The sequence below is a fragment of the Salvia hispanica genome, chromosome 5, assembly GCF_023119035.1.
Source record: "Salvia hispanica cultivar TCC Black 2014 chromosome 5, UniMelb_Shisp_WGS_1.0, whole genome shotgun sequence".
Lineage (NCBI taxonomy): Eukaryota > Viridiplantae > Streptophyta > Magnoliopsida > Lamiales > Lamiaceae > Salvia > Salvia hispanica.
The window spans coordinates 11,404,182-11,430,351 of NC_062969.1; the positions used below are offsets into that span (position 1 = coordinate 11,404,182).

General features: G+C 36.7%; 3 protein-coding genes across 6 annotated transcripts; 2 read left to right on the plus strand and 1 right to left on the minus strand.

The window, feature by feature from the left end:
• Nucleotides 1–6,146: 6,146 nt before the first annotated feature.
• Nucleotides 6,147–9,722, plus strand: LOC125188464 (nucleolar protein dao-5-like). Its single transcript, XM_048085313.1, has 3 exons — nt 6,147–6,672; nt 6,810–7,503; nt 8,464–9,722. Exons 1-3 carry the CDS (start codon nt 6,314–6,316, stop codon nt 9,514–9,516), a joined length of 2,106 nt encoding a protein of 701 aa, XP_047941270.1. The 5' UTR covers nt 6,147–6,313; the 3' UTR covers nt 9,517–9,722.
• A 6,084-nt stretch (nt 9,723–15,806) lies between these two features.
• Nucleotides 15,807–17,573, plus strand: LOC125187104. The gene is made up of 2 exons (XM_048083628.1): nt 15,807–16,314; nt 17,041–17,573. Exons 1-2 carry the CDS (start codon nt 15,960–15,962, stop codon nt 17,370–17,372), a joined length of 687 nt encoding a protein of 228 aa, XP_047939585.1. The 5' UTR covers nt 15,807–15,959; the 3' UTR covers nt 17,373–17,573.
• A 132-nt stretch (nt 17,574–17,705) lies between these two features.
• Nucleotides 17,706–21,792, minus strand: LOC125191358 (protein EMSY-LIKE 1-like). Of its 4 annotated transcripts, none has more exons than XM_048088904.1 (9): nt 21,595–21,792; nt 20,587–20,804; nt 20,135–20,482; nt 19,860–20,042; nt 19,157–19,225; nt 18,517–18,717; nt 18,380–18,448; nt 18,236–18,293; nt 17,706–18,091 (listed from the first exon to the last, which is right to left on the minus strand). In XM_048088904.1, exons 1-9 carry the CDS (start codon nt 21,620–21,622, stop codon nt 17,994–17,996), a joined length of 1,272 nt encoding a protein of 423 aa, XP_047944861.1. In that variant the 5' UTR covers nt 21,623–21,792; the 3' UTR covers nt 17,706–17,993. The 4 variants fall into 4 exon arrangements, with proteins under 4 accessions (XP_047944861.1, XP_047944864.1, XP_047944863.1 ...); XM_048088907.1 differs by having other exon boundaries at nt 19,860–20,048; nt 20,587–20,762; nt 21,595–21,791; XM_048088906.1 differs by having other exon boundaries at nt 19,860–20,048; nt 20,587–20,789; nt 21,595–21,791.
• Between the last annotated feature and the right edge of the window lie 4,378 nt (nt 21,793–26,170).

A 26,170-nucleotide genomic window follows, 5' to 3' on the forward strand; every position in this document is an offset into this window, starting at 1 on the left:
TCTTATTGTAAATGGTGTTTGAGTTTTCCTCCCATACCAAGATTTGTGATATGAGTCACTCGTGTCATCTCTTCTACTCCATACAAAATAGAGAGTAACAGAGTAATCAGTTCAATTCCACCAAGACATTGTTTACACCTAACAATTAGACCACCTAACCAAATAGTACTAGTACTCTTAACTAATCTTTCCTAAATATTAGTACTTCAACCATTTATGAATATTAGAGTATCCACCCTTTCTCATGGACACTTCTCTTTTTTTTTATCCGTAGCCACTTCTGATTTGTCCACGGTCACAAAAAAAGGTTTCCGCAGCAATAGTGGACACTTTTGTTAGCCACGTTTCACTTTAAAATGAAACTTGGTGGGATATTTATAAAAATAAGCAAAAAAAATAATTAAAAATTCGAAATTAAAAAAAATAAAATAAAATTGGAAATCGGCGACCGCCGCAGCGGTTTCGCCGTGCAATAGATAGCCGCGGCGGCCGCCGCGTTTCTCTCTCCTCCTGCTCGTCCTCGGCGCATTGGGGGCGAAAGCCCTTCCGCCCCACAAAAGTTGTCCGCCTCCGGGGCGGCCTCTTCCCCCACAATACACGATCGGGGCGCCCGCCGCAACGCCCCTACCGTAGATGCTCTTATGCGGTCTTTAAAATTTGAGTGAACTATATCAAAAGTCCCCGACCTTTCCAGTTGTGACACTGCATGTCACTCAGGAAAAAAAAATATCTCCAAAAGTGCATGACCTTAAACATAATCACGTATCATGTTTTTGTAGCCAAATTTCGGACCAAAATACCTAAATGCCTTCAATGGCATTTCAGACATATTAAACTCAAACTGCAGACCTACTCTGCCTTCATCTGCAGAACTTGCAGGCCTTACCCAGTCACTTTTGTCAAATCAAAGTTGATATTTCCCACGCTGTGCATTTACCTCTATTTTAAGGGTTTGAAATTAGAAATTCATTTCTCTTCTTTATATTTCGTATTTCACTATCAAAACATAACACAAAAATGTCATTCGTTATGGCATCCTCAAATTCAAAACAGAAAATAGCAATATGTTAATAAGTCATGAACATCTTTACGAAGATAACGATAAGGATCAAGTCATAAAAATTAGTATAAGATTATTTCAAAAAAATTAGAGATTACATATATATAGCATTCACGATAATGTTTTTCCATGGGAGTTCTACCAATACACAAGAACTTCGGCGGCTGCGAACACAACAGACAGAAGCACAATATAAACCGAACATCTATACACAAAAATGTCTATATTGATCGATCCTCGAAAGAGCAAACCATGGAGAAGACTTAGAGCTCGATGAGAGCCACAAAGAGAACTGAGGAAGGGGGGGGGGGGAGCCGGTGCTGCAACCTGTCAAATCGCAACAGGATGAACAGTGACCAATGTGCAGCATGCAGGCCGCCACTGCAGGATTTTGCAGATTCTGTGATAGCTTTTGTCCAAAATGCTCTTTAAGGGCCGAAGGGTCTTTTAGTCAAGAAAAACATGATAAGTTATTATCATGTTTTTTTTCTGAGGAATATGCAGTGTCACAACTGGAAAGGTAAGAGACTTTTGAGATAGTTCACTCATAAAATTTTTGAAGAAATGAGAGCTGAAATTTTTTAAGGAAATGTAATTTCTACTTTTAATACAAAGGATAAAAAAAAATTATCCCAACTTTTTCATATTTCACAGTCCATCGTAATTAGTCTTATGCTAAAAAAAAATGCTATTCCCAATTTATTAATGTTCACTTTATATTTTTTTTTCTCTTGCACCACTTTTATGTATTTCTGTTTCATATTTAATCCACTTTATTTATTCCTCTAATTTCATACTGAACCATTTTCGTATTAAAATCAAAATATTGTCTACAAATGATTTTTTTCTTAGAACGAGGAATATTAGTTTGATAATAAAATGAGTTTTGAAGAAATGTGATTTGAAATTTTTTGTTGAGATATAAATCTTACTTTTTTTTATAATATGAGCGTTGCGAGTAAATAGAAATGTGATCGTGTGATACATACTTACATTTTATAGTAAAATCGAAATGAAATTTATTGATGAATAACATAAAAGTAGTATTGGAAAAATGGAAAATAACGACTTATTTTGAGTGATTGTGTCTTCAACAATATCTTGTGATAGTGTGGAATTTAATTAGTAACACCATTATCGCTCTATCTATTTAAGTGATTTAATGTGTATGATTTTGGACGTGTTTATTGGGTGCGATTGAGTGTGGATACACATGAGTTCTTACTTTAGAAAAATAAAAATAAGGGATACCATTCTGCAGAGTACATAGTTTAAAATTTATTTTGAATTATTCCATTCATAATAGCACCAAATCAAAAAGGTATCTAAAAGTGACTTATTACTAAACTAAGCGATGACCTTTTTAATTTATAATCATAAAACCTATATTTCTTAATATGCGTAGCAATGAACCATGTTAAATTGGAGAGATGGAATTTTAGTAAATTAAGGAATTCCTCATTTTATTGGATTTTCGAAGCTAGATTGGTCCTTTGATTTAAAAATTAAGAAACGCTATTGCATTAAATGTTTTGCCCACTTATGGTAGGCATGTAACGCATGTTCCATATATAATGAGATGCAACGTTCATTGCACATTTGCACTAAATCTACAAAAAATAAAAGTTTCATGCATATGCACTTTCAATGCATTTCTTTTGGTGGTAATTGTTTATAATTTCCACGTGGATAATGAATAGACTTTTGAGACCTTTTGCTTGCACTCATCTTCCAACTTTGAACAAACCAAACAATTTAGACAATTTTTTATGGGACTTTTTCTTTGATAAAGTAGGTTGCTAGTCTTCAATAATTACTAAAAAATATTATTAGTATAGTTTAATGTAGGTGATGACTAGCCTTGACAAGTTTACACAATTCATATTCTAATCTACTCGATGCAAATATTGATGTTACATCTCGATATAGACAATATGGTGAAATATTAAATCTGTGAACGATTCCTATGGAAGTGTTGCAAAACATCCAGTTAAAATACTATGGTGAAATTTAAATTTGTTTTCTTTTTTCACAGTTTCACATGATCGTCACTCCAATTCTTTTTATTTGATGTTTATTTTTAAAAAAAATCGCAACTATATAAATCTGTCAAATTGTAAAAAAAAAAAACAAACATAAAATTTAATCAAATTATAATTAATCCCACAGAGTCCCATTATCCATAAATCCACTCTTAAAGACCGAACCACCGAACCCTACCAAATTAGGGCTTTTAGATCTAGTTTTTTATGGATAAGAATCATAAGATACATAAATTTATAAATTATTTTCGCCTTCATCACGAGCCTATTTTAATTCATCTGACTATTTTAATTCATCTGAATGGTAAATAAGTCATACTAACATGTTACGAAGATTTAACTTCGTTCCAGAATATATTAGTACTTCATTCTAGTAGGTTTTTACTTCATTCTAGTAGGTTTTTACTTCATTTCAGTACGTAAATGTGGTTTCGCCGTCGCGTGCCGTTCTTTTTCTCTACAATATCTATCACCAACGCCATGGCGCTAATATGGTTTAATAAACACATGGAATAATGTAATAAATTATTGGAATGAAGCATGTGTAGAAGCATTTGAAGTCCTACGGGAATGAAGTAAAAATCTTATCCAATGTAGTAATAACGTTTCTAAATGAAGTAATAAACTCACTTGAATAAATTGCATTTTTAAATGTTAATCAAGCAAAAACCCACGTCATTGAATTTGAATGAAGCATATGTTGAATCATTTCAAAACCTATTGGAAGCAAGTAAAAACATGTTGTAGTTTCAAGGTATTACGTACAGAATGAAGTAATAAACCTATATAATGAAGTAAAATGGGCTTGTAATGAAGCCGAAAAAATTTTCACAGCAGCACATCTCATCAAAAAAACTAGATCTAATGGCCCAGATTTGGTCTCTAGTTCGATCTTTAAAATTGGTTCGACATTGATCACAACTCTAATCCCAGAACTTTAAAAGTTCTGTTGATCACAACTTATATTATAATTTGGATGCGAAGACATTTTAGCCTAATACAATTAATTCTATATTTCATATTAAAATAAATTATATTTTGAGAACATACAAATTTGCAAAAAAAAAAAGAGATGGATTTCAACATCCACGTTATACACAATATAAATAAGCGGGAGGATTGATATAAAAGTCAAAGTTATAGTATGATTAGTTTAATATTTTTTAAATTACAAAATTGACCAAAACTCAATCAAATATAGTGATTTTCTAGACAATATGCCCTTATAAATAACTCCAAACATTAGATCATGTTGTTTTAAAGGAGGATAATGAAGCTTTTCTTCAAGAATAAACTTGTAGTACTCCACATGCTAAAAAAACAAGTTAATCAGTTAATAAACTCACTAACATTAGTAATATTATAATTCAGTTCATATGTTCCAATAATAAAATTGTGCAAATACTACGTATCGTGTAAGACTAAATCATTTATTTTAATTTCTATGAAACTCATAAAACCTTCCAATTAAATTAGAAACGACAACCTACTTTTGTTTGTTTTCTCCCTCTCAATTGGCCCTGGAAATTCAAAAAAGATAATCATTATTCTGATGTCTTCATAGCTGTTGTTCAATTCTCCTTCCAAATCTTAGTACTCCAGTTAGTACTATTAATATTAATCATTCTTCTGAAATATTCAATTTTTCTTTCAATAATCTCGGATACATGATTTTTATTTTCTATTGTTTAATTTTTAATGTGACTTCCAATAATATCGTGACTTAACAAAAACACATAAAAGTGCAGTTGTTTTCCATTGCAACATACTTCTTTCATATGTGAATAGAAATCTCGTTTTTCTATTTTAGCTCGTCCATAAATAGGAGCTCTGATTCATAATTACTATAAATTGTAAAGAGACTCAATTTTTCACTAATTCATTCCACTTTTATACTATATGAGATTCATATTCCACTAACATTCTTCCTCCACTTTTATTTGTAAGTAATTTTTTTTAAAATCCGTTCTATAAATAAATGAGACTCCTATTCATGGACGGACGGAGTATTAAAAGCAAGGACAATTAAAAAATTTCTACTAATGAAAGTCCTTGTATTGTCCCTTTCTTTTATAAAGCTATTTTTGAAAATTAAAATATTAGAAGAAAAGGTATTGAAACATGAAAACAAAACTTAATATAACGTCAGTCGTGGGGTAATCATAAACTACATCGTTTCCGTTTAGGTCATATAAATATTAGCATTATTTGTATATTTTATATATTTATTTTGATTCAAACAACTCTAACATCATTAATTTTACAAATTACTCCACATTCCATAACTTTAAGCAAACCAATAAAAGAAAAAAAAAAGAACTTTGGAATTTAAGTATTTTTTTACTAATATAATGCCAAATATAAATTTTAAGATATTGTTATAAAACTAAATGTATCATAACATTTTTCTAGACATGAAATATAATTTATAAATTTAAAAAACACCCAGACTACAAGAAGAAAATATTAAATTCGTTTAAAAATAATTTAAATAATTGAGAGGAAAACCGCAAGAAAAGGAAAATAAGTTTGTACTCCTATATACTATTACTATGTATAATGATAAATTCCTATATACTTAAAAGAAAAAAAGTTGGTATATAGGAATATTTCCTATATACGATAAATTCAATGTCTCAATCATAAATTAGATCTATATTATCTTAAATATATACTACGAATTCCATTTATAATACATTTAATTTCAAAATGATATTCTTAAGGAAGAAACACTACATGATCCTACAAACAATTCCAATATTAAAAAGAAAGAGTCAAAACACATCAATTCAGAAGCAAAACATTAGGATTATCGACATACACAAAATGGAACATGGAAAGAGGCCCAATTAAGAAACCCTAATTACAAAGAAAAATGAAATCCAATTATCTCCCAATAGAAAAAGAAAATAAAAATGAAAATAAATGCATTGAGCCGAAAGAGGCAACGCCGCGAGCCAAGAAGAAGCCCACGACGACAAAAACTATAAATTGGACGCATAATAAATAATTTAGGAAATGAAACATTTTGGTTTTTGTGTTTGAAATAACAACCCTAGACCTTTGGTATCACCTGTATAAATATAAATCTGTAACACCATCCTGTGATGAAATTTTATTTAAAATTTTATGGAATAAAGTCATAAATCTACGGGAAACTAAATTCAAACTGTACGCACCGCACCGTACCCTACCACACCCACCTTCTCTCATGACCAAACCGGACGGCCTCGCGCCGGAAACCACAAACGACGACGTTTCCCCCGCCGCCTGGGGGACTTGGGAGGAGCTCCTCCTCGCCTTCGCCGTCAACCGCCACGGCACCGCCGCCTGGGATTCCATAGCTTCCGAACTTCAGAAGAGGACATCGGACCCTAACCTATGCCTCACCGCGCATAACTGCAGGTCAAGGTATCTCGACCTAAAGCGGCGTTTTGTCGTCACGAATGGCGATTTGGAGGGGGAGGACAAATCGAACGTCGAGGAGTCCGCGCCGTTGCTGGAGGAGCTCAGGAAATTGCGCGTCGCGGAGCTCCGGCGAGAAGTGCAACGTTACGATCTCAACATCGAGTACTCCTTTACGGTTTTCGTATACACGATTGAATGAATTGTTGAGAGATCTGCACGTCGCGGATTTGTAATTTTTCCTGTTTGAATGAGGCGAGGCGATTCGATTTCGTGTTCCCTGATCTGGTGTGTTTGTACAGGTCGCTGGAGTTGAAGATGAAGAGGATGGAAGAGGAGAGGGAAAAAGGCGTCCGGAGAGAGGAGAGCGAGGCGGATCTAGAGGATAACGCCAAGGAGAGGAGAGATTGCGAACCGGTGGCGGCGCCGCCTGCCGGAGGAGAACCGGCGGTTATTGGAGAGTCGGAGAAGGATCGGTTGTCGGTGAACGAATCGAACTCGACAGATCCGGGAGCGGAAAAGTTGAGAGCCGGCGAGGAGGCCTGTGAACCGGCCAGAACCGGAGGAGATGAGGAGAGAAACGATCGAACCGGACAGACCAGCGGCGAACCGGCTGAGACGAAACCAGAACCGGATCACAAATCGGTGCGGGAGGATTCGTGCAACGGTAGCTCGAATAGCATAGATGAGCCAGACCGGAAGGCGAAAGCCGAACCGGTGGCCAGGTCGACCGAGTCGGAGGGCGAGTCCGACGGCGGAGGCGCGGGGGCGATGAAGGAGAACTCGGATGTGCAGAGCTCCGCAAGCAGATCGAGAAAGGAGGAGGGAAGTGATAAGGTGCGGCGCGGGAGCATGAGTGGCGATGAGCGTGAACACGAGGATCAATCTCGTGCCGTGAAAGAATTGTCCGCCGAATCGCAGCCGTTGGTTGACTTTCTACAAGCTATTCGCGCGCCGAAGATCGGCTCCATCTTCCAACGGCGGCTTCGGAGCCAGGTGATTGATAATTTTCACATTAATTTTAGTTTTCTTTTTCCGATTTACTGGTTTCTTAATTTTTTTCGTCAATTTTAAGGATTTGAATTTTATTTATTAAATACTACTACAACTTTTTGGTAATTTCCTTTTACTTTAAGAAATTACTAGAATATATACTAAATTATTCAATCATATGCCTTCGAATTTATTCAAATATGAACAAATGAATCAAAATATTCTTATTTGAATCGAATTAGATCCCCGGTTTTCTGTTATCTGTTTATTTTAAGGCTTTATTTAGAAACTTTTATTTTATCAACCAGTCAATTCCCCAATTGTCATTTATTATTATTACTATTATTATTTATTTTTATTATTATATTTGAGTTGGCCAATCCCACAATTTTTGTTTTCTTTTGATAAAACAAATCAAGAATGGCAAAAAAAGGAAACCCACTCACATTCCCCTAAAATAAAGTAAGGTCGGTTTTTTTTCCCAAACATTTTATTATTTGACTATTATTTTCATAAGTGGAACGATGACCTTATTTTAGAAATTTTTGATTTTCTTAAAATAATTTAAGGTATAAAAATAATATGTGTCTGGTTGTGTTTTGCTGTCGGACAGCTTATTAACGTGATAAATACTGTCTGCCTAATTTGGTTATCTTGACAAATACATTAATTAAAGGTTTAATCATATTTTGTTCCTAATTATGAATCTTTTTTGAAAAACGCATTCAATCTTAAGTTAATTTCTTTAAAGACACTTGTTTTTACTAAAAAAAAGTTGATTTATATTCCATGTTTGACTGATTAATTGAGGAGTGATTTTTGGTGCATCGCGCAATGGGCTACCGTTACTCGTAGCATATTCGCACAAGAATCTGTCTACTATACTCATCATTTGATAGATACATCTAACCCTCATATAAATTTTATCTTGCAAGTAATGGTGAATGTGTTTCGTTTTTGCAGGAGACGCCAAAGTATCAGAAGCTGATCCATCAGCATATGGATCTCGAAACAATCGAAACCAGATTGAAGGAAGGCTTCTACACAAGGTCCCGCACCAAGTTCTACCGCGATCTCTTGCTGCTCGTCAACAACGCCCTCGTCTTCTTCAGCAAGAACTCCTCTGAGGCGACTGCTGCCCTTGAGATCCGACGCCTCATCTCTAAGGAGTTCTCTCCCAAACACGCAAAGTCCGATTCTTCGTCTGGAAAGCAGGCCTCTTTGCAGTCTCTGTCCATGCCAAAGAAAGATGATGCCGAGGCTTCCCCTTCGCCCTCGTTGATGTTGAAGCAGAGACTATCTGGGTCCTTGATCGTGTGTCGAAAACGCAGCTCCATTACCAAGGCTACGGCCACGGCCTCATCTTCGGGGACGGACAAGAAGAAAGAGCTGGTTCAGTCGCCAGCTGAGGACAAAGACGCCAAACAGCAGCGGTCTGGTGATGCCGAGGAGCCTAAAATCACGAAGAAACGAACACGGGATCGGTTTCCTGCAGCGTCGTCGGCTAACTCAAAGAAAAACGGCAAGAGTCAAGCCAACGCCAATGTCAGCAAAACCTCCCCGGCTGAAACGGTGAAGCAGGGGAAAGGAGGAGGCTCGTCTTCCTCGCAAGCGGAGGCCAAGGGCGACGCCAAGAAGACTCAGTCGACGTCGGACTCCAAGAAACGGGGCGCGGCTGGCTTCTTGAGTAGGATGAAGCAAGGCTCGCCGTCGTCAAACAATGGCGTGTTGCTTGATGCGTTGAAGAACACGCCTTTGACTAGCGAGAGCGCCACCGGGAAGAAGAGCGAGACTGCAAAGAGAGGCGAAAAGAAGGAGCCGGCGGCCACTAGGAGGGGCGCGGAGACGAGGCAGACGAAGGAGAAGAGCAGCCCGGGAAAGAGGAACGTGGGGCGGCCGCCTAAGAGGGCAGCTGCTGCAGCACCTCCGGCTGCCGGGAAACGCAGTAGGGATAGAGGTGACCCGGAACCGGCAGCGGCTTCGAAACAACCCAAGAAAAGGGCGAGGAAGTTGTAGGGAAGGGATAGGGCACATTTGTACGTAGCGGTAAGGATTCTTGGTTCTTTGTTTTTATAGATTTCCCTCTGTTTCACTTTTGCAGCAAGTGTGTTTGTATTTTGTCTAATGGAAAGCTAGGGCAAAGTTAGAGGTGGTTTCATTGACTTCTATTTAAGGCAAACGTGATAGACTATAGTTGAAATGCTTAATATTTACTTGACAAATTCAACGAGTAATTGTTTGGATTTTACATATACCAAAGTAGGGGTAATCGTCGAATGTAAAACTGAGTTTGCTTATAATTAGGTCAAGTATTTATTGAACTACTACAATGTTTTTCCTAAAAGGATTTCGGCTAGTATATTCACAAGAATCAACACTTATTTTTTATGTTTCAATAGTGTTGAGTCCTATTTATTTCTAGAATTGTTACATTATATTTAAGTTATTTATGTTTTTTACAAAATCCAACATATTTAATCTCTCTTATATTATTAAGCATTGTGTATATCTTAATATTAGAAGAAGAAAAAAACAGAAAACCCTTCATGGGAGGAAAGAAGTGTACTTTTTTTTTAGTGACAACCCAAATACACGCTCCAGCGACTGGAATGTCTTGCTAATGAATGAAGGTTGGTGGCGATTGGAAATTTACAAAAGGGAGTAAATTTAAATATTTGAATTTTGAATGATGCAAAAGCCAGGATTTCAATTTCGCTAGTATAACAATAAATCTTGGTGCCCACAATGTGGCTAGCCACTGTAGCACTGCGGTCAATATTGTTAAAAATCAAACAAGAAATTAGTACTCCATTAGTTAAATTGGCTCTCACGTGTTTTTAATAATCTCCTCCTCTTCTTCTTCTTCAATTTATAGAGAGATTATATTTTAAAATACAAATTTAAATTTTAAAAATTTCTCCCTCTCTCTAATACTCCCTCCGTCCCCAAAGAATATACACTTTGGGGACGACGCAAGTTTTAATGTAAAATTGGTAAAATAACAGAGATGCAGAAAGAAAAAGTAAATAAAGTATCGTTAGTGGAGAATGAGTTTCACCTCACTAGAGAGAAGAGTCTTTTTAAAATTAGAAAGTGCATATTCTTATGGACGGACTAAAAAGAAAAGAGTGCATATTCATATGGGATGAAGGGAGTATAAATTTACTTTTTTAACAAAGTTTATATCAAATCCTTTTATACACAATTTTAAACAATTTAAATTCTGTATAATATTTTATAGTACTATTAGTTATATAGATTAGAAATAGTCAAAATACCATACATACTGAGAGGTGTGTCAAATTTTTACAATCAATTTGAATTATTCCATGTTTTAACCCAATAAACATTTAATTTTAATCTATTTTTCATTCATACATTTTCCTCGTTAATTAAAGAGCTCGTAAAATAAAATAAATATAATTAAGACTTAGGAGTATGATACTACCTTACTTCTGTCATACCATTGTCATTTCTAAACGTAGCTAGAGATATCGAAAGGTATGAGTTTTATCTGTCAGTACTACCTGATATCCAATAGATATTGGTTATCCGCTACCCGTAATTGCAGTTGCTGGAGTTGGTGGCTTGCGGGCATGAGTACCTCATGCATACAAAAGTTTACGAATCAATTTCAATTGGAATTTAATTTAAGTTCTTTTAAAGTTTTCACTTTCATTTTTTTTCCCACTTCTAGATCACGCCACCACTGACCCCGCTCGTTGCTCACCTGAACCTCACCCCAACAGTTAAATTGTTGAATTATGTATTTCTAATATATTCAACTGTGTTATGAATTGTGAGGAATTTACACGCCTAAATAGGCTAGAGATTAATACATAAGGAAAGATTTACCCTAGCTACAAATCAGGAAAAATATTCACTAAAATCAATCTTCAATTAATCTCGTGATTTCTTCCAATCTCCTTGATTTATTTCCAACACCCCCCCTCCCCCCTCAAGTTAAACAATGGGATCACCCATTTTTAACTTTGTCTAATACTCCGTGGAAGCTCCTCGAATCAACTGCTTTAGTGAGGATATCTGGCAACTGGTCCTCTGATCTAACAAAAGGAAGATGCACAATTTTAGCCTCTATATTCTCCTTAATGAAGTGTCGATCCACCTCGACGTGTTTCGTCCGGTCATGTTGTACCGGATTTTCAGATATGCTGATAGCTGTCTGATTATCACAGAAGAGTTTGCACGGATGTTGTGATATCAGGCCAAGTTCTGTCATAAGCTTCCTTAGCCATAGGATCTCTATTAGATTACTCCTGATTCCTCGAAACTCTGCTTCGGCACTAGATAATGCTACTACTTTCTGCTTCTTGCTACGCCAAGTGACAAGATTTCCTCCAACAAAAGTAAGATACCCTGCCGTTGATTTTCGATCATTTGGATTCCCAGCCCAGTCTGCGTCTGTAAACCCCAATATATCCATATGTCCGTGATTCTCAAATAAAACTCCATATCCCGGAGTTCCCTTCAAGTATCGCACAATTCTCAATGCTGCCTCCCAATGATCCGTTTGGGGTTTGTGCATATTTGAGTATTAAAACTTATGATTTCTGTCTCCTTTATTCTCCTATTTATATTAAGTTCCTTTTGGGCCCAGACAGGGATCTATGGAAGGTTTTGGATATGGGCTCATCCAATTTACTTTTAACTAATTAAATTGAACTCACAATTTAATATAAGCTTTAATTGGAATATTACGAGCAACCACTACAGAAGTAATATTGAACTCTCCCCATCCAAATCCGAAATTATAAGTAATCCGGGTTTTCGTTTAACTTTCATTTCCCACGCTTAAGATAAAAATATCCATTAATTAATTAGTGTCTGCTATGGACTTAATTAATTAACTTCTTATTAATTCCAAGAGTGGACTTAGCATGAAACGTTTATTTATTATTCATAGAGTAATCAAACTCCAACTAGCTAGGTTCTGAATAATAAAATCTTGTTTCGCGCTCCTCTTGAGGACATTATCAAACGAGACTCACCTCGCGCGCGATTCAACATAATAGCAATCCTAGCACCGCTAGATATTAATCGCCGCTACCCAATATATCAGGATTATTGGGTTACGAAAAACCCGCACCATTTGATAAGTCAAAGTAATGCATAATCAATACCGTATGCTCAATGCTAACCTACATTGATTAAGAAACAAATATTTATCAAGACATCGCCTTTCAGTAGATAGCCTAAGGACAAGTCTTGCTGTTAGATCCGTTCAGTGCTATATCACACCAATGTCATCTTATTTCAGTAAGGCTTAGAAATATGCGGACTGACATTGCAACCTTTCTCGATGGATAGTCTAATTCCAACTAGGTTGTGAAATTCATCTTTTTCTTTGTTTAGGACTGACCGTGTTACCTTAAAGTGGACGCCACCCACAACCGGTCTACTAAAACAAAGACTTAGACTTTGTTAAGTTAACTTATACATTTAAACATGCATAAACATCCATTAAATGTAAAACATAACAACATTATGACAAAAATAATCTGTTTTATTCCTTGGAAAATAAAATAAGAGTTTTACAGTATTCAATCACTCGAAACGTGATTTCTAGTATACAAACTCTAACAAGTCTTTCATCTCAAACTCGGTAAACAGATTTTTCTTCAATTGACTTATTTCTTCTTCATCATCTCCTGTCAGAATCATGTCGTCCACATAAATGATCAGACATGTAATATTCCCTTCCTTCTTCTTTAGAAATATTGTATGATCCGAGTTACTCTGTTTGTATCCAAACTTCTTCATTACTTCAGTGAACGTCCCAAGCCATGCCCTTGGAGATTGCTTCAATCCATAGAGGGTCTTCTTTAGTTTACACACTTCCTGTCCTCTAAAGTCTCCACCAAAGCCAGGTGGGGCTTTCATATAGATTGACCTTATTAGTTCACCATGCAAAAAAACATTTGTTACATCAAACTGGTGTAGTGGTCAATCTTTATTCGCAACAATTGAAGAAAGAACTCGAATGGTGCTCATCTTGGCCACTCGTGAGAAGGTTTCTGTATAATCAACTCCATAGGTCTGAGTGTACCCTTTCGCCACTAGCCTCGCCTTGTAATGCTCAATAGAGCCGTCTGGTCGTCTTTTGATTGTGAATACCCAACGACATCCTACTAGTCTAGATCCCTCAGGTCTCAGACATACCTCCCAAGTTTTGTTCTTATTAGTGCCTTCATTTCCACTATCATTGCCTCCCTCCAGTGCTTAATTTTCATAGCTTCTTCGGCAGTTCCAGGAATTTCTTCTTCCTCATACAGGGCAGCAGTGAATGCCCTTGCCATCTCAGTGAGATTTGCCTTCGACAGGTTTGCCACCGAGTACCATCTACCGCTGCATTCTCCACAACATTCTCAACGGTTTCTGCAGATAAGTCATTAGAAATAATTGTACAATCTGATCCAGTGCCAGGAATTACCTCAAATATCACTGGAAGAGGATTGTCGGGAAGTGGCGGTTGAGGAGGCTCTACATGTGGCAAGACGAGCTCGGCGGAAGAACTAGCTTTCTCTGTTGGTTCCACGTTCGAGTTGCTCGGTGATGACATAAACCAACTTAGGGGTCCAGATGAACAATTAATATCACTACTCTCCCCCTGACCATTGAGGCTGGTATAGTAGTATTCACATTCCAAGAAATTACAATTCATTGAGGTTATAATTTTCCTAGAAGAGGGATCAAAACACCTATATCATTTCTGATTTATCTCATACCCCAAAAAGACACACTTTATAACGCATGCGGAAAATTTATTTCTCTTGTGCTTAGGGACATGGACATAAACAAAACACCCAAAGATGTTCAAAGGTAGAGTAAGAGGTTCTGGTACCTGGGCCAGTGTAGATAAAGTCTGAAGAGGAGTTTTCATGTTCAGGATTTTTGTGGGAAGACGATTGATAAGTACACATAGGTGGCAATTGCCTCGTCCCACAAGAATTTTAGAATAAAAAAAATAAACCTCGGGTAATTTCCAAAATAATTTTATTTTTCCTCTCCACGACTCCATTTTGTTTGGGGGTATAAGCGCAAGAAGTTTGGTGAATTAAACCCCTTTTTTGAAAAAATCTCTTTATTAACAAATTCTCTTCCATTATCCGATTTAAGGGTTCGAATAGTGGTTTGAAACTGTGTTCGAATCATGTTAAAAAAGAGAACAAATTTTGCATATACGTCATATTTGTTTTTCAAAAAATACACCCAAGTCATTCTAGAACAATCATCCACAAAGATTAAAAAATACTTAAAACCTTGATCACCAACAATAGGCGCAGGGCCCCACACATAAGCATGAACCAAGGAAAAAAGAGTTTTAACACGAGTTTCACTAGATTTAAAAGACTGTCTGTGGCTTTTCGCCAAAACACAAGACTCACAATCAATATCTTGGAGATGAGTTAAATTCGGGAAAAGTAGTTTAAAATAACCAGGTGACGGGTGACCAAAACGTCGATGACACAACCAAGCTTCTCGAGATGCAGATCCATGAGCTAGCATCGCGGCACTGCCTTGGTGAGCCATCTCATCATCATAGTTGAGGCCTTGACGCTCAGTGTCACGCTCAATTATCCTCGTCGTCCTGATATCCTGTAAAACACAAAAATTTGGATGCATCAGTAAAGTACTTCCTCCGTTCCATAGTAATAGAGTTATTTTGTCATTGCCCGCAGGGGCTTAGCGCAGTTGGTTCCGGGGGAGCAGATATTGCTACAAGAGTTATTTTGTCATTTTGGTACGTTCTATAGTAATAGAGTCATTTTCCTTTATAGTAAAAAGTCAACACATTTTTCCACACCTACTTTACCCTCCCTTACTTTTTCCTCTTTTCATCTCTCTACCTTTTCATTTTTCACTTTATTCTCCCTTTACTTAACTCACCTAACATAATTTTTCTTAATCTCCGTGATGAAAAGTTTCGCCTCCATTACTATGGAACGGAGGGAGTACAATTGAATTCTTTTATTACATGACTGATGGACATCAACTTATGTGATAATTTTCGGAACATAAAGATAATTGGACAACTTTAAAGTTGGTGAAATTTCGATTGTTCCACTTTTCTCTATTAATATTAATTTCCCATCTGCGATCTGAATTTGACTTTTCATAGCCCCACTAAAATTGACCCCACCACTGACCCCGCTCGTGGCTCACCTGAACCTCACCCCAATAGTTAAATGATTGACTGGCCTAATTAACCCTACTCTAAACAATAAGCAGAAATGATTATTCGAATTAGTATTAGACATATTCATTAATTTGATTGAGAATAATTTTTATTCACCAAGTTTCCTAAATTGAATTCCCAACTTCCCAAGCAACCACCATCTTCATTCACTTCTCAATAATCAAAGCTCTCTCTCTCACACAACACACACACTCTATCATAATTTGAACTCATCAACTGAGCAAAATAAGGGAGGAGAGAGATGAGTAGCAGAGAGAATCATACAATCGAGTCAGTCGGCGGCGTGACCCTAGATGCCCGCGTCTACCCGGCGGCGGCGGATTCAGATTCGGAGCATCGGAACGATGGATTGGTTGCCGTTTTGGTGCACCCCTACTCCGTGCTGGGTGGATTCCAAGGGCTGATGAAGGGCATGGCCTCGGGGCTTGCCAATAGCGGCGTCACAGCTCTCACCTTCAACATGCGCGGCGTCGGCAACTCCACTGGCCGCGCCTCTCTCACTGGCTTTGCCGAGGTCGAAGACGTCGTCTCAGTCTGCAAATGGACCTGCCAGAATCTCTCCGCCCGCCGCATTCTCCTCATTGGATCTTCAGCTGGTACATATCTCATTCTCCGCTTCTAGGGTTTTGGAAGACGTGAATTGACTGTGAATTATCTCAATTACTGATTGAGTTTCAAAACTAGGTTTATTAATTTGACTAAATCTGGCATGAATTGATTGTTAATTGCCTTGATTTCTGTTTGGGTGACTAAATAGACGGATTGTTCACTATGTGTGAGTGTGTGAAAATGTGCAATCAGGGAGATGCATAGATGCAGCTGTTTATGCTAAACCGGAGCACATTGATCACATCTCTCCAAACTTGAGCGTAATTTGATTGGAATTCATAGCATTTGCAACAAATGATTGTTCGTTTTTGGTAATTTACAGCTATTTTGGAAAAAGCACAGATGAAATCTTGACATAGTATCAATTTTGTGGGTGAATAACAAGGATGAAAATCTTAACTATGCTAGTCTTTCATGAAATTCTTGTTGATTTTTGGATTTTGAATCGATGAAGTTTGTCAAGTGTTTTGACTGAGCATCCAATCTTGAGTTAAACTTGGAATGACATTGCAAGAAAATGTTGCATCTTATCTCACCATAAGCCTTGATTTGTCCAGTGCTTGCACCATGGATAAATATATGCATTTATTTCTCTCATCTGCCGATTTAACACGTTTTTGAGTGTATGAACAAGCAATGCACGTATACACAACACGAACCTCGCCAATCTGTAGCGACAGTGATTTGGATTATAACTTCGTGCTTTCATGCAGGTGCTCCGATCGCTGGCTCTGCTGTTGACAAGGTTGAGGAGGTTGTCGGCTATGTGAGCTTGGGTTACCCGTTTGGATTAACTGCTTCCATTCTCTTCGGAAGGCATCATAAGGCCATATTACAGTCTCCAAAGCCCAAACTCTTTGTGATGGGCACCAAGGATGGTTTCACGAGTGTTAAGCAACTCGAGAGTAAGCTGAAGAATGCAGCCGGAAATAATCAAACGCATCTGATTGAGGGAGTCAGCCACTTTCAGATGGAAGGGCCAGCCTATGATGAACAAATGGTGAATCTCATCTTACAATTCATTTCATCGTTGCGAGGAAAGTGAATCTACTTTGCAAATGGTGTGTTCATTAATTTTTAGTGAAACAGCTTTTCAGCTTTGTTTTGCTGTATCTGTGTGATCTCTATTTTTGTCTGCGGATTATATTGTTTTTGCTAATTGTAACATGCTTTAACACTCTATCTACGGATGATTGTCATGTGTGATTTGTGAAGGAAAATGAGAAATTTATTAATTTGTTTTTAATAAAATACAGTTCTTTTACTATACTAGTCAAAAGATAAATTAACCGTGAAAATGAGAAAATTAAATACTAGTACTAGAAAATAGGTAACGATTATTTAATTTATTCTATACAAAATGAACCCATGAAATGAGTAAAACGTAAATTAACCAATCATACATTACATCAAGGACATATTTATCAATCAATATTTCTTGATATACAAGAAAATATCTAACTTACTACATCCAAATCAAAGAAGAATATGGAAATTGATCTGTTTACATGAAAACTAAACTGCTAACATACCCTAAAAATGACTTTTCCCCATCAGGCAAACTAATCACAACACCTAAATTAATCACATGCATCTAAAGAGGCTAAAAACACAAGGAAGTTCAGGGTTAAACAATTGACAACTATTAGAATCTTCTGCACCACTTTCAACCTCTAGCCAATTCATAACTCCCAGCCCTTCCAGCAGTCTCAAGCTCATTGCCCGGGCCACGATAATCGTTATCCTGTTGTTGTTGCTCGTCGTCTGATGCAAAAATGGAAATGCAGTGAAGAGTTGAGATGTGCAAGCAAGTAACAATGTAAAGTGTAAACCATAGTTGGACGAAAGCAGAAACACCTACAAATGGAACAAAACACTCAAAAAACAATGATTAAATGATCTTCTTACCACTATCGCAGGCATCCACAAGTTTTTGAATTACTTGAACCAACGTTTGTTCGTGCTCCTGCATAACCAATTTTACAATAGGAGTGTTAGTGCGAAAGGATTGACATGGTAACTTGATAATCTTTCGATCATATCAACATAAACCTTGAGCATTCTCTTAGCCTTGTCAATCTCTAATGCATCAGGATGACTTGCTTCAAGCACCTTCTCCACCTGCCATAACAACAGTTCTGTAAACTTGCAAAGACCAACAAGATTCCAAAAAGGTCAATATGGAATACCTTCTTAATTAATGTATCAGTGTGCAATATCTCGATTTCCTCAGAATCGTCTTTCGCAACCCCATTTCGTGAAGGCTGCATTTCATTGGCATACGGGTTCATTGAGGATGTTCTCCCTCTTCCAGAGTTAGGTCCACCCGCCTCGCCTAGTCGAGATACTACAGGATCCTCACCCACCCACCGAATATCCTCAGGGGGAACCTGTATCAAGGTTTAATTTAATCAGGTAGGACTAGATCAGCAAAATTAGCACAATTTAATCAGGTAGGACTAGATCAGGCAGGGAACAAGAATAAGAGGTGCTCTTATGTCCTAAGTTCGGCCTTCAACCACCTAATCTGGTTCGAGCTCAAAGTTTTGTTTTAGAATACCAGGAAAAAAGTCTGGAGATTCCACTTGAGTTGGACATTGGTCGGTATAAAAAATATAACAAAAAAGCATCTCACGCAAAATGAGAATCGTCTATTTGCCTACTCTATGATCCATATAACAAGCTATAAACCACATGAGGAAATATTTCAGACGTAAAAGCAAACATAAAAATATAGGAATAATGTCTTGACTGCTTGACATAACCATCATCACATTTATGTGTACTGTGTAGGACATATATGGGCTACAAGTTAAAAAAGACAACTACCTCTTTTATGTTAACCCATTCCACAGTCTCGCTAGGCAGATTGCTATCATAAACCAGAGAATGTCGGCCCTGAAAATACCAGAAAGACCAGAAGTTAGAAGTGATTTTTCGGGATAATTGAGTACATCTTATCAAAGCCCAAACTCATAAATGGGAAACAATTGCTTTTCCATAATTACCACCAACACGAACATACGACATTAAAGTGCGTGCAATAAAGCATATTACAGGAATGTCACAAAGGTTGAGAGGGTAAAATTACGTACTATTTTCAGTATAGCAGTAGCTAAGGTGATTCATAATCATCGTTAATAGAGGAAGCAAACACTGTCAATAAAGCCTCTCAAATATAAAAATTGTTTCCTTTTATCACAACAAAATGCATTATATAGCATATATTCCAACAAAGGTAGGTCATTACATATAGAAGGTAAAAAAATTCAAAAAATTAGGAGATGAAATATAGGGGGTATTAATATCAATATCACCTTTGGCTTTAGAAATTTAGGAGTATATTTTATGGATTTTTCCAAATTTTACACTTGTTATTTGCCATTGCACTTCTCATGTATGACATTGAGGGTACAGCATAAATTTCACCAGATGAGTTTCCAGCCATAGATTATCCCTATGTACACCAAATAGGACAAAGAGATTCTCCAAACCAATAGGCCAAAGAGGAACAACGAGGAACAGAACATACATCTACAGGATTATATTCAGATATGACAGCCTCATAGAAGTTACTGTCTGCAGGCCATCTTATCATCACCCGCCTACCAATTAAGGACTCATGGATGCTTTCAGAATTATTATCCATAGGAGCCCCAGTAGTAACATGATCACCATATTGATATTGCATGGGTTTCCCTGAGGTGAATGCTGGCTGACCCTATGGAACAATGAAACATATTTTATAAATTGAGAATTTAAATTAAATGTAACTTCCACTAATCCTCATTATAAAGGCTAACTTACAGCATTCATCCTTCTCCCACCAATCCCTGAAGAAGGTCCTCGTTTCACAACCGAATTGAATGGTAAGGTGTTACCAGCCACTGGCTGAGGAAGCAAAGACTGAGAAAATGGATTTCCTGACAGGGAATTTTTATGCCTTTTACGAGAAGCTGAAATTGTAGGACTTGGTAACTGGTTGTTCATATGAAGGGGGACATTGGGGGCTAGATTTTGGTTACCACCTGCCTCTCTCCACTCTCTGATCCTGTGAATGAGGTCATCACCATTAACCTGACTAAGTAGTTCTCTGTGCTCATCATCTGACACCCTGAGTTCCTTTCTTAATTCTGTTATGAGGCCCTCTTTCTCCTGAGCAACAACCATATCAAAACAGCCAAATCTAATCAGATGAGAATTATTTCTTCAAACATAACAAATAGTACTATAATAAATACACATGTAACAATCTATACCCATGTAAGTGCATCAGATTGTGCTTTGAAAGCTCGTAGAACAGCACCATATGCAATCTGTTCCAGATTATGTATTTCGTATTCCATATCAACTTGAATCCTTTGAAATGGGGCTGATGGTAAAAATGATCTTCCGTTTCCTGCCACACGACCTCCTGCTGCGCCTCTAGTATACACTATTTGAGGATTATCATCATCAGTGCCTGCATTAGTTTTAACTAACTTATTACTAAATTATAAGTATTCTAGTAGTTGTTCAAATACCAAAACCCTTGGTCTTGAAAGCACTTGACCGAAAAAGTTTTAGCCAGCAAATAGTACACTAACAGCGGAAGAAAGAATTGTACTAATAAGCCAGTCAAGTAGTTAAATTGATGTATTGTGATCCTAATCACGGGTTGTAAGGGCAATCGATTCTACATAGTCATAAATTAAAAACTAATCAACAAGACGAATCAGCTGTGCTGCCAGAAAAATATAAAAGCTTTGGTATTCATGCTGTAAGAAACGAATAGTCGAAAATAATTTATGATGGTCATTGCTCGAACCACCGATTTAATTTTGCTCTCGTCACAAACTCGACATTCACACGATAAAAGGGGCACCGGAGAGGGGGGGTAGAATTTTTTAAACAAATTAAAGTGGAGTAATCCCGATTCATAGAAACCGAAATAAGGAAAAGAACCAAAATCCGGAAAAATCAAATTATTCGCGGTTAAGATGCGGATTCAAAGCCCTAAACCTAAAATGTCCAAGGCCAATTTCACGACCGGCCTCTAAAACCAGAGTCTCTATGTTCATACCATACATTGCTTTCCAAAACCAATGAATTCGACAAATTATACCTAAATTTGACCTAAGATCTAAAATTCTTCAACAACATGGACGTCCATATCCTCGAAGAGAACATAATTCAACCAAGAGAACGGATAATTCGATGTCAGAGAAGAAGAAGCACATGCTTCCACGAAGAAGGAGTAATTGAAAATTGGCAGAAATTACACTCACCGCTGCTGTCTATGAGTCCATATTCCATAGAAAAGCCAAGTCAATCCAACTTGAACGATTCCCCAGACTGGCCTGAGAGATTTTTCACGCCACTAATGCCTTGGGAGAATGACAAAACGTCTCCAGAGAGATTCGACGAGGTCGGGGAAGAAGGTTTTTAGAGAGAGAAAATGCGAGGGATTTTGTAGATCGTAAACCTCTTTAACGACAGGGAATGCAATCGGAAATTGAAGGGTGGGTGGAAGAGAGTGGGCCTGGACGCTGAGAATTTTAATTTCTGGCCCAATATCTCTGTAGCCCAATAAAATCATTTGTGGTCAAGTATCGAGTACATTTCCAAATGTTCATTGTTTTGTTAAGCATATTATTTGAGATATATTCACCACACATATTTCAATTTAAATTAAACATGTTCCTTTTGGGATTGATCCCATAGAAAATGAAATATTTTCAAAATAGAAACAATACCATCTTTATTTTTCTTACTTTATTTCTCTTTTCCCTTAACTAACAAAACAACACTGATAAAAGCATGTGCCCAAAAAGTAAATGTTTTATATTTAGTGGGGAGTGGAAGTATAACATTTACTACAATATTTATTTGTTTAGCATCAACTCTTAAAGTTTTAAGGGGTCTACACTCTACACCAAAGTTTAAATTATTTTTATTTGATTGGGATTTTAATGATATTACTATTAGGTACACGGTATATTGTCATTGATAATAAAAATACTATCGAATTTGCAAATATTGCTAGATTTGCTGAACTAAATCTAAATGTCCTTATTTGACGAAAAGTCCTGCCCATGACTGGGCCCACTCCTTTCATTTCTGTTGAGGTAAAACTTACCTACAATTTATGACAAGTCTATGCATATACTATGCCTCCATACAATAACGTAGTATAAATAATAGTACTCCATATATGTCATAGAGTGAAGCTCTATAGCTAATTTACTTTACCACCTGATCAATTAAGGTGGTTTTGTATCCATTTGTGTGTGTAAGAGAAAGAGATGTTGGCCATATATAAGTGGCCAAACTCCCCATTTTCATTTATTACATAGTCTCTACTAAATCTCACTACACATACACTACTCTCTTTCTCTCTCTCTTAGCTTATATATGGTATATATGATCTATAGTTGACATGAAGATCAAACTCAAACCATCTCTCTCTTTATTTCTGGCTTTGCTCCTATTAGAGTTTGTTTTCTGTCATTCCATTCACAAACCTGCAGATGAAGAAATGATCACAACTTCAACATTTGAAGTGAAAAATTCAAAGGCAAGAAAATCAATCTCTTCAAAATACAATCACCAGCCCAAGAAAGCTATGGATCAAAGCTTGAGGGCCAGGCCGCCCAGCCTTCCCAACCCAACTCAAAACTGATGAGTTTTGTCGTCTCGTCTCGTCCAACCCCGGCCACCTTCCAAGCTAGCTAATATATATATATATATATATAGAAGTGATCAAGGTCTAACTAATTTTAAGTGTATAACTAGAGAACAAATCTCAGCCACACATCTTAATACTCCAAATTAATCCTATGGTTTAAACAAACTTTCAAATTTTTATGAGAAAATACTTGTCTAAGGGCATTTTGGGAATTCAATATTTCAACATGAATTAATCAAATTTATAATCATCCATCGTGAGTTTATCGTCAAAATCTTCCCAAATCATTCTCCAATCTGAACCAAATTTAGCTTAGGATTTCTTCCAAAAATATGAAATTCCCGATCTGAATCAAATTCAAGCGCGATTTCTCAGATCTGAACCAAATTCAGCTTCGTTCTGATTGAATTCAAGCGCGATTTTCTCAAATCTGATTGGATCGATCAGCGCGAATTAGTTTGGATCGATCAGCGTGATTTGATTCTGATTGAATTCATCACAACTGATCAAATTCGCTCCGGATTAACCAACGCAATTTGATTCCTTCATCGCGACGTCTGGACTCCTTCAAATGGATTCAATTCCGATACATTCATCGGAAGATTATTTCGATTCTGATTCCTCTTCATCGGGAGAGGAAGGAGAAACTGAATCTAAAGGTAATTATCAATTATTATCAATTAAGTGTTGTTGCTCAGCATGATTAGATCGTGTATGATGTGAAAAAACGTTAGAGTGAACTATATGTGACGAACAGTGAAGTAAATATGCTCTATATTGAAGTAAATATTGTTTGTATTGAAGTATATTATTCATTACAGTGAAGTATAACATAATTAAAGTGAAGTATTCCAGTGTTAGCGTAAAGTGTTTGTGATTCATGGTTAAAGTGAAGTAAAACATGGTTAGAGTGAAGTATTCATGTGTTATAGTGAAGTGTCTGTCATCTATGATTGTAGTGCTCTGTTTTTCCATTCAGTGAAGTAAAACATGGTTAGAGTGAAGTAAAAGATGGTTAGAGTGAAGTAAAACATGGTTAGAGTGAAGTGTCTGTCATCTATTCTTGCAGTGCTCTGTAATTCCATTTCAGTGAAGTAAAACATGGTTAGAGTGAAGTAAAAAATGGTTAGAGTGAAGTGTCTGTCATCTATTCTTGCAGTGCTTTGTTTTTCCATTTCAGTGAAGTAAAACATGGTAGAGTGAAGTATTCTAGTGTTATAGTGAAGTTTCTGTCATCTATGATTGTAGTGCTCTGTTTTTCCATTCAGTGAAGTAAAACATGGTTAGAGTGAAGTAGTCCATGGTTAGAGTGAAGTAAAACATGGTTAGAGTGAAGTAAAACATGGTTAGAGTGAAGTGTCTGTGTAGTGCTTTGTTTTTCCATTTCATTGATGTAAAACAAGGCTAGAGTGAAGTATTTGTCATCTATGCTTGTAGTGCTTTGTTTTTCCATTTCAGTGATGTAAAACATGGTTAGAGTGAAGTATATTTTTGCTCACAGTGAAGTATATATTTCTTACAGTGGTTTACGTACCAAAATGTCCCGATGATTTGAAACCAAAAATTGGACAAAGTTTCATGACCCTTGATCGTGCATTGGACTTCTACAACAATTATGCTCGATATGTTGGGTTTGACACCCGTAAGAAGGGATCAAAAAAGGAAAAAGATGTCATTACTTGGATTTATGTGGTGTGTAGCCGAGAAGGTACAAAGCAAAGAAAAAATGAACAACATGAGGTGAAACGCAAGCGTTCTTCTATTAAGTGCTTTTGTAATGCTAAAGTGTCTTGGAAGTTTTTTATGGGTGTTGGTTATGTTATACAAAGTTTTGTTGAAGAACATAATCACGAGATGGTTGAGGAACGCCATAAGCGTTTTATGAAGTTGAACCGCAATTTGGATTTAGTCCATCAGAAATTCATACTTGATTGCGCTAATGCAAATATCGGTCCAACTTTAAGTTTTAGCTTACTCAAGGAAGTACTTGGTGGATTAGATTATGTAGGGTGTACTGTTTTAGAAGTACGCAACTACAGACGCGACCTTAGAGCATACGTGGAAGGAGCTGATGCACAAATGCTATTAAATGAGATGCGCAGGAAAAAGGAACTTTGTGGAGCATTTACATATGAATTTGAGGTCAACTCAAAGGATAGACTGACACGTTTGTTTTGGTGTGATCCAACTGCCAAGAGAAATTATCATATGTATGGTGATATTGTTTCTTTTGATACGACATACTCAACAAATAGGTACGTGCACACTAATTACATTCACATGCCTTGTTCTTTATTGAGCATTTAGTGAACTACAATAAGCTTACAGTGAAGTATATTGAGCATGGCTTATATTGTACTGTTTTTATTCATTTTAGTGAAGTATAATGAGCATTTAGTGAACTACAATATTTGCTTACAGTGAAGTGTATTGTGCATGCTTGTATTGCTTTGTTTTTCCAGTTCAGTGATGTAAAACATGCTTGTAGTGAAGTATTCCAGTGTTAGAGTGAAGTGTCTGTCATCTATGATTGTAGTGCTTTGATTTTCGATTGCAGTGAAGTAAAACAAGGCTAGAGTGAAGTATTCCAGTGTTAGAGTGAAGTGTCTGTCATCTATGATTGTAGTGCTCTGTAATTACATTTCAGTGAAGTAAAACATGGTTAAAGTGAAGTAAAACATGGTTAGAGTGAAGTGTCTGTCATCTATGATTGTAGTGCTTTGTTTTTCCATTTCAGTGAAGTAAAACATGGTAAGAGTGAAGTAAAACAAGGCTAGAGTGAAGTATTCCAGTGTTAGAGTGAAGTGTCTGTCATCTATGATTGTAGTGCTCTGTAATTCCATTTCAGTGAAGTAAAACATGGTTAGAGTGAAGTAAAACAAGGCTAGAGTGAAGTGTCTGTCATCTATGATTGTAGTGCTTTGTTTTTCCATTTCAGTGAAGTATTCCAAGAGAGTGAAGTATTCCAGTGTTAGAGTGAAGTATTCCAGTGTTAGAGTGAAGTGATTATTATTTATGTCTTATAGTGATTTTAACATGTAGGTACTGCATACGCCCGGATTTTGCACTATTTTAAGGCCATTATTTGGTCCGTTTTTGTTATCAAAATCACTCTACATGTCCATTATTTGCATATTCTATACATTTTGGTATTTTGACGTGTTTTGTGAGAAATG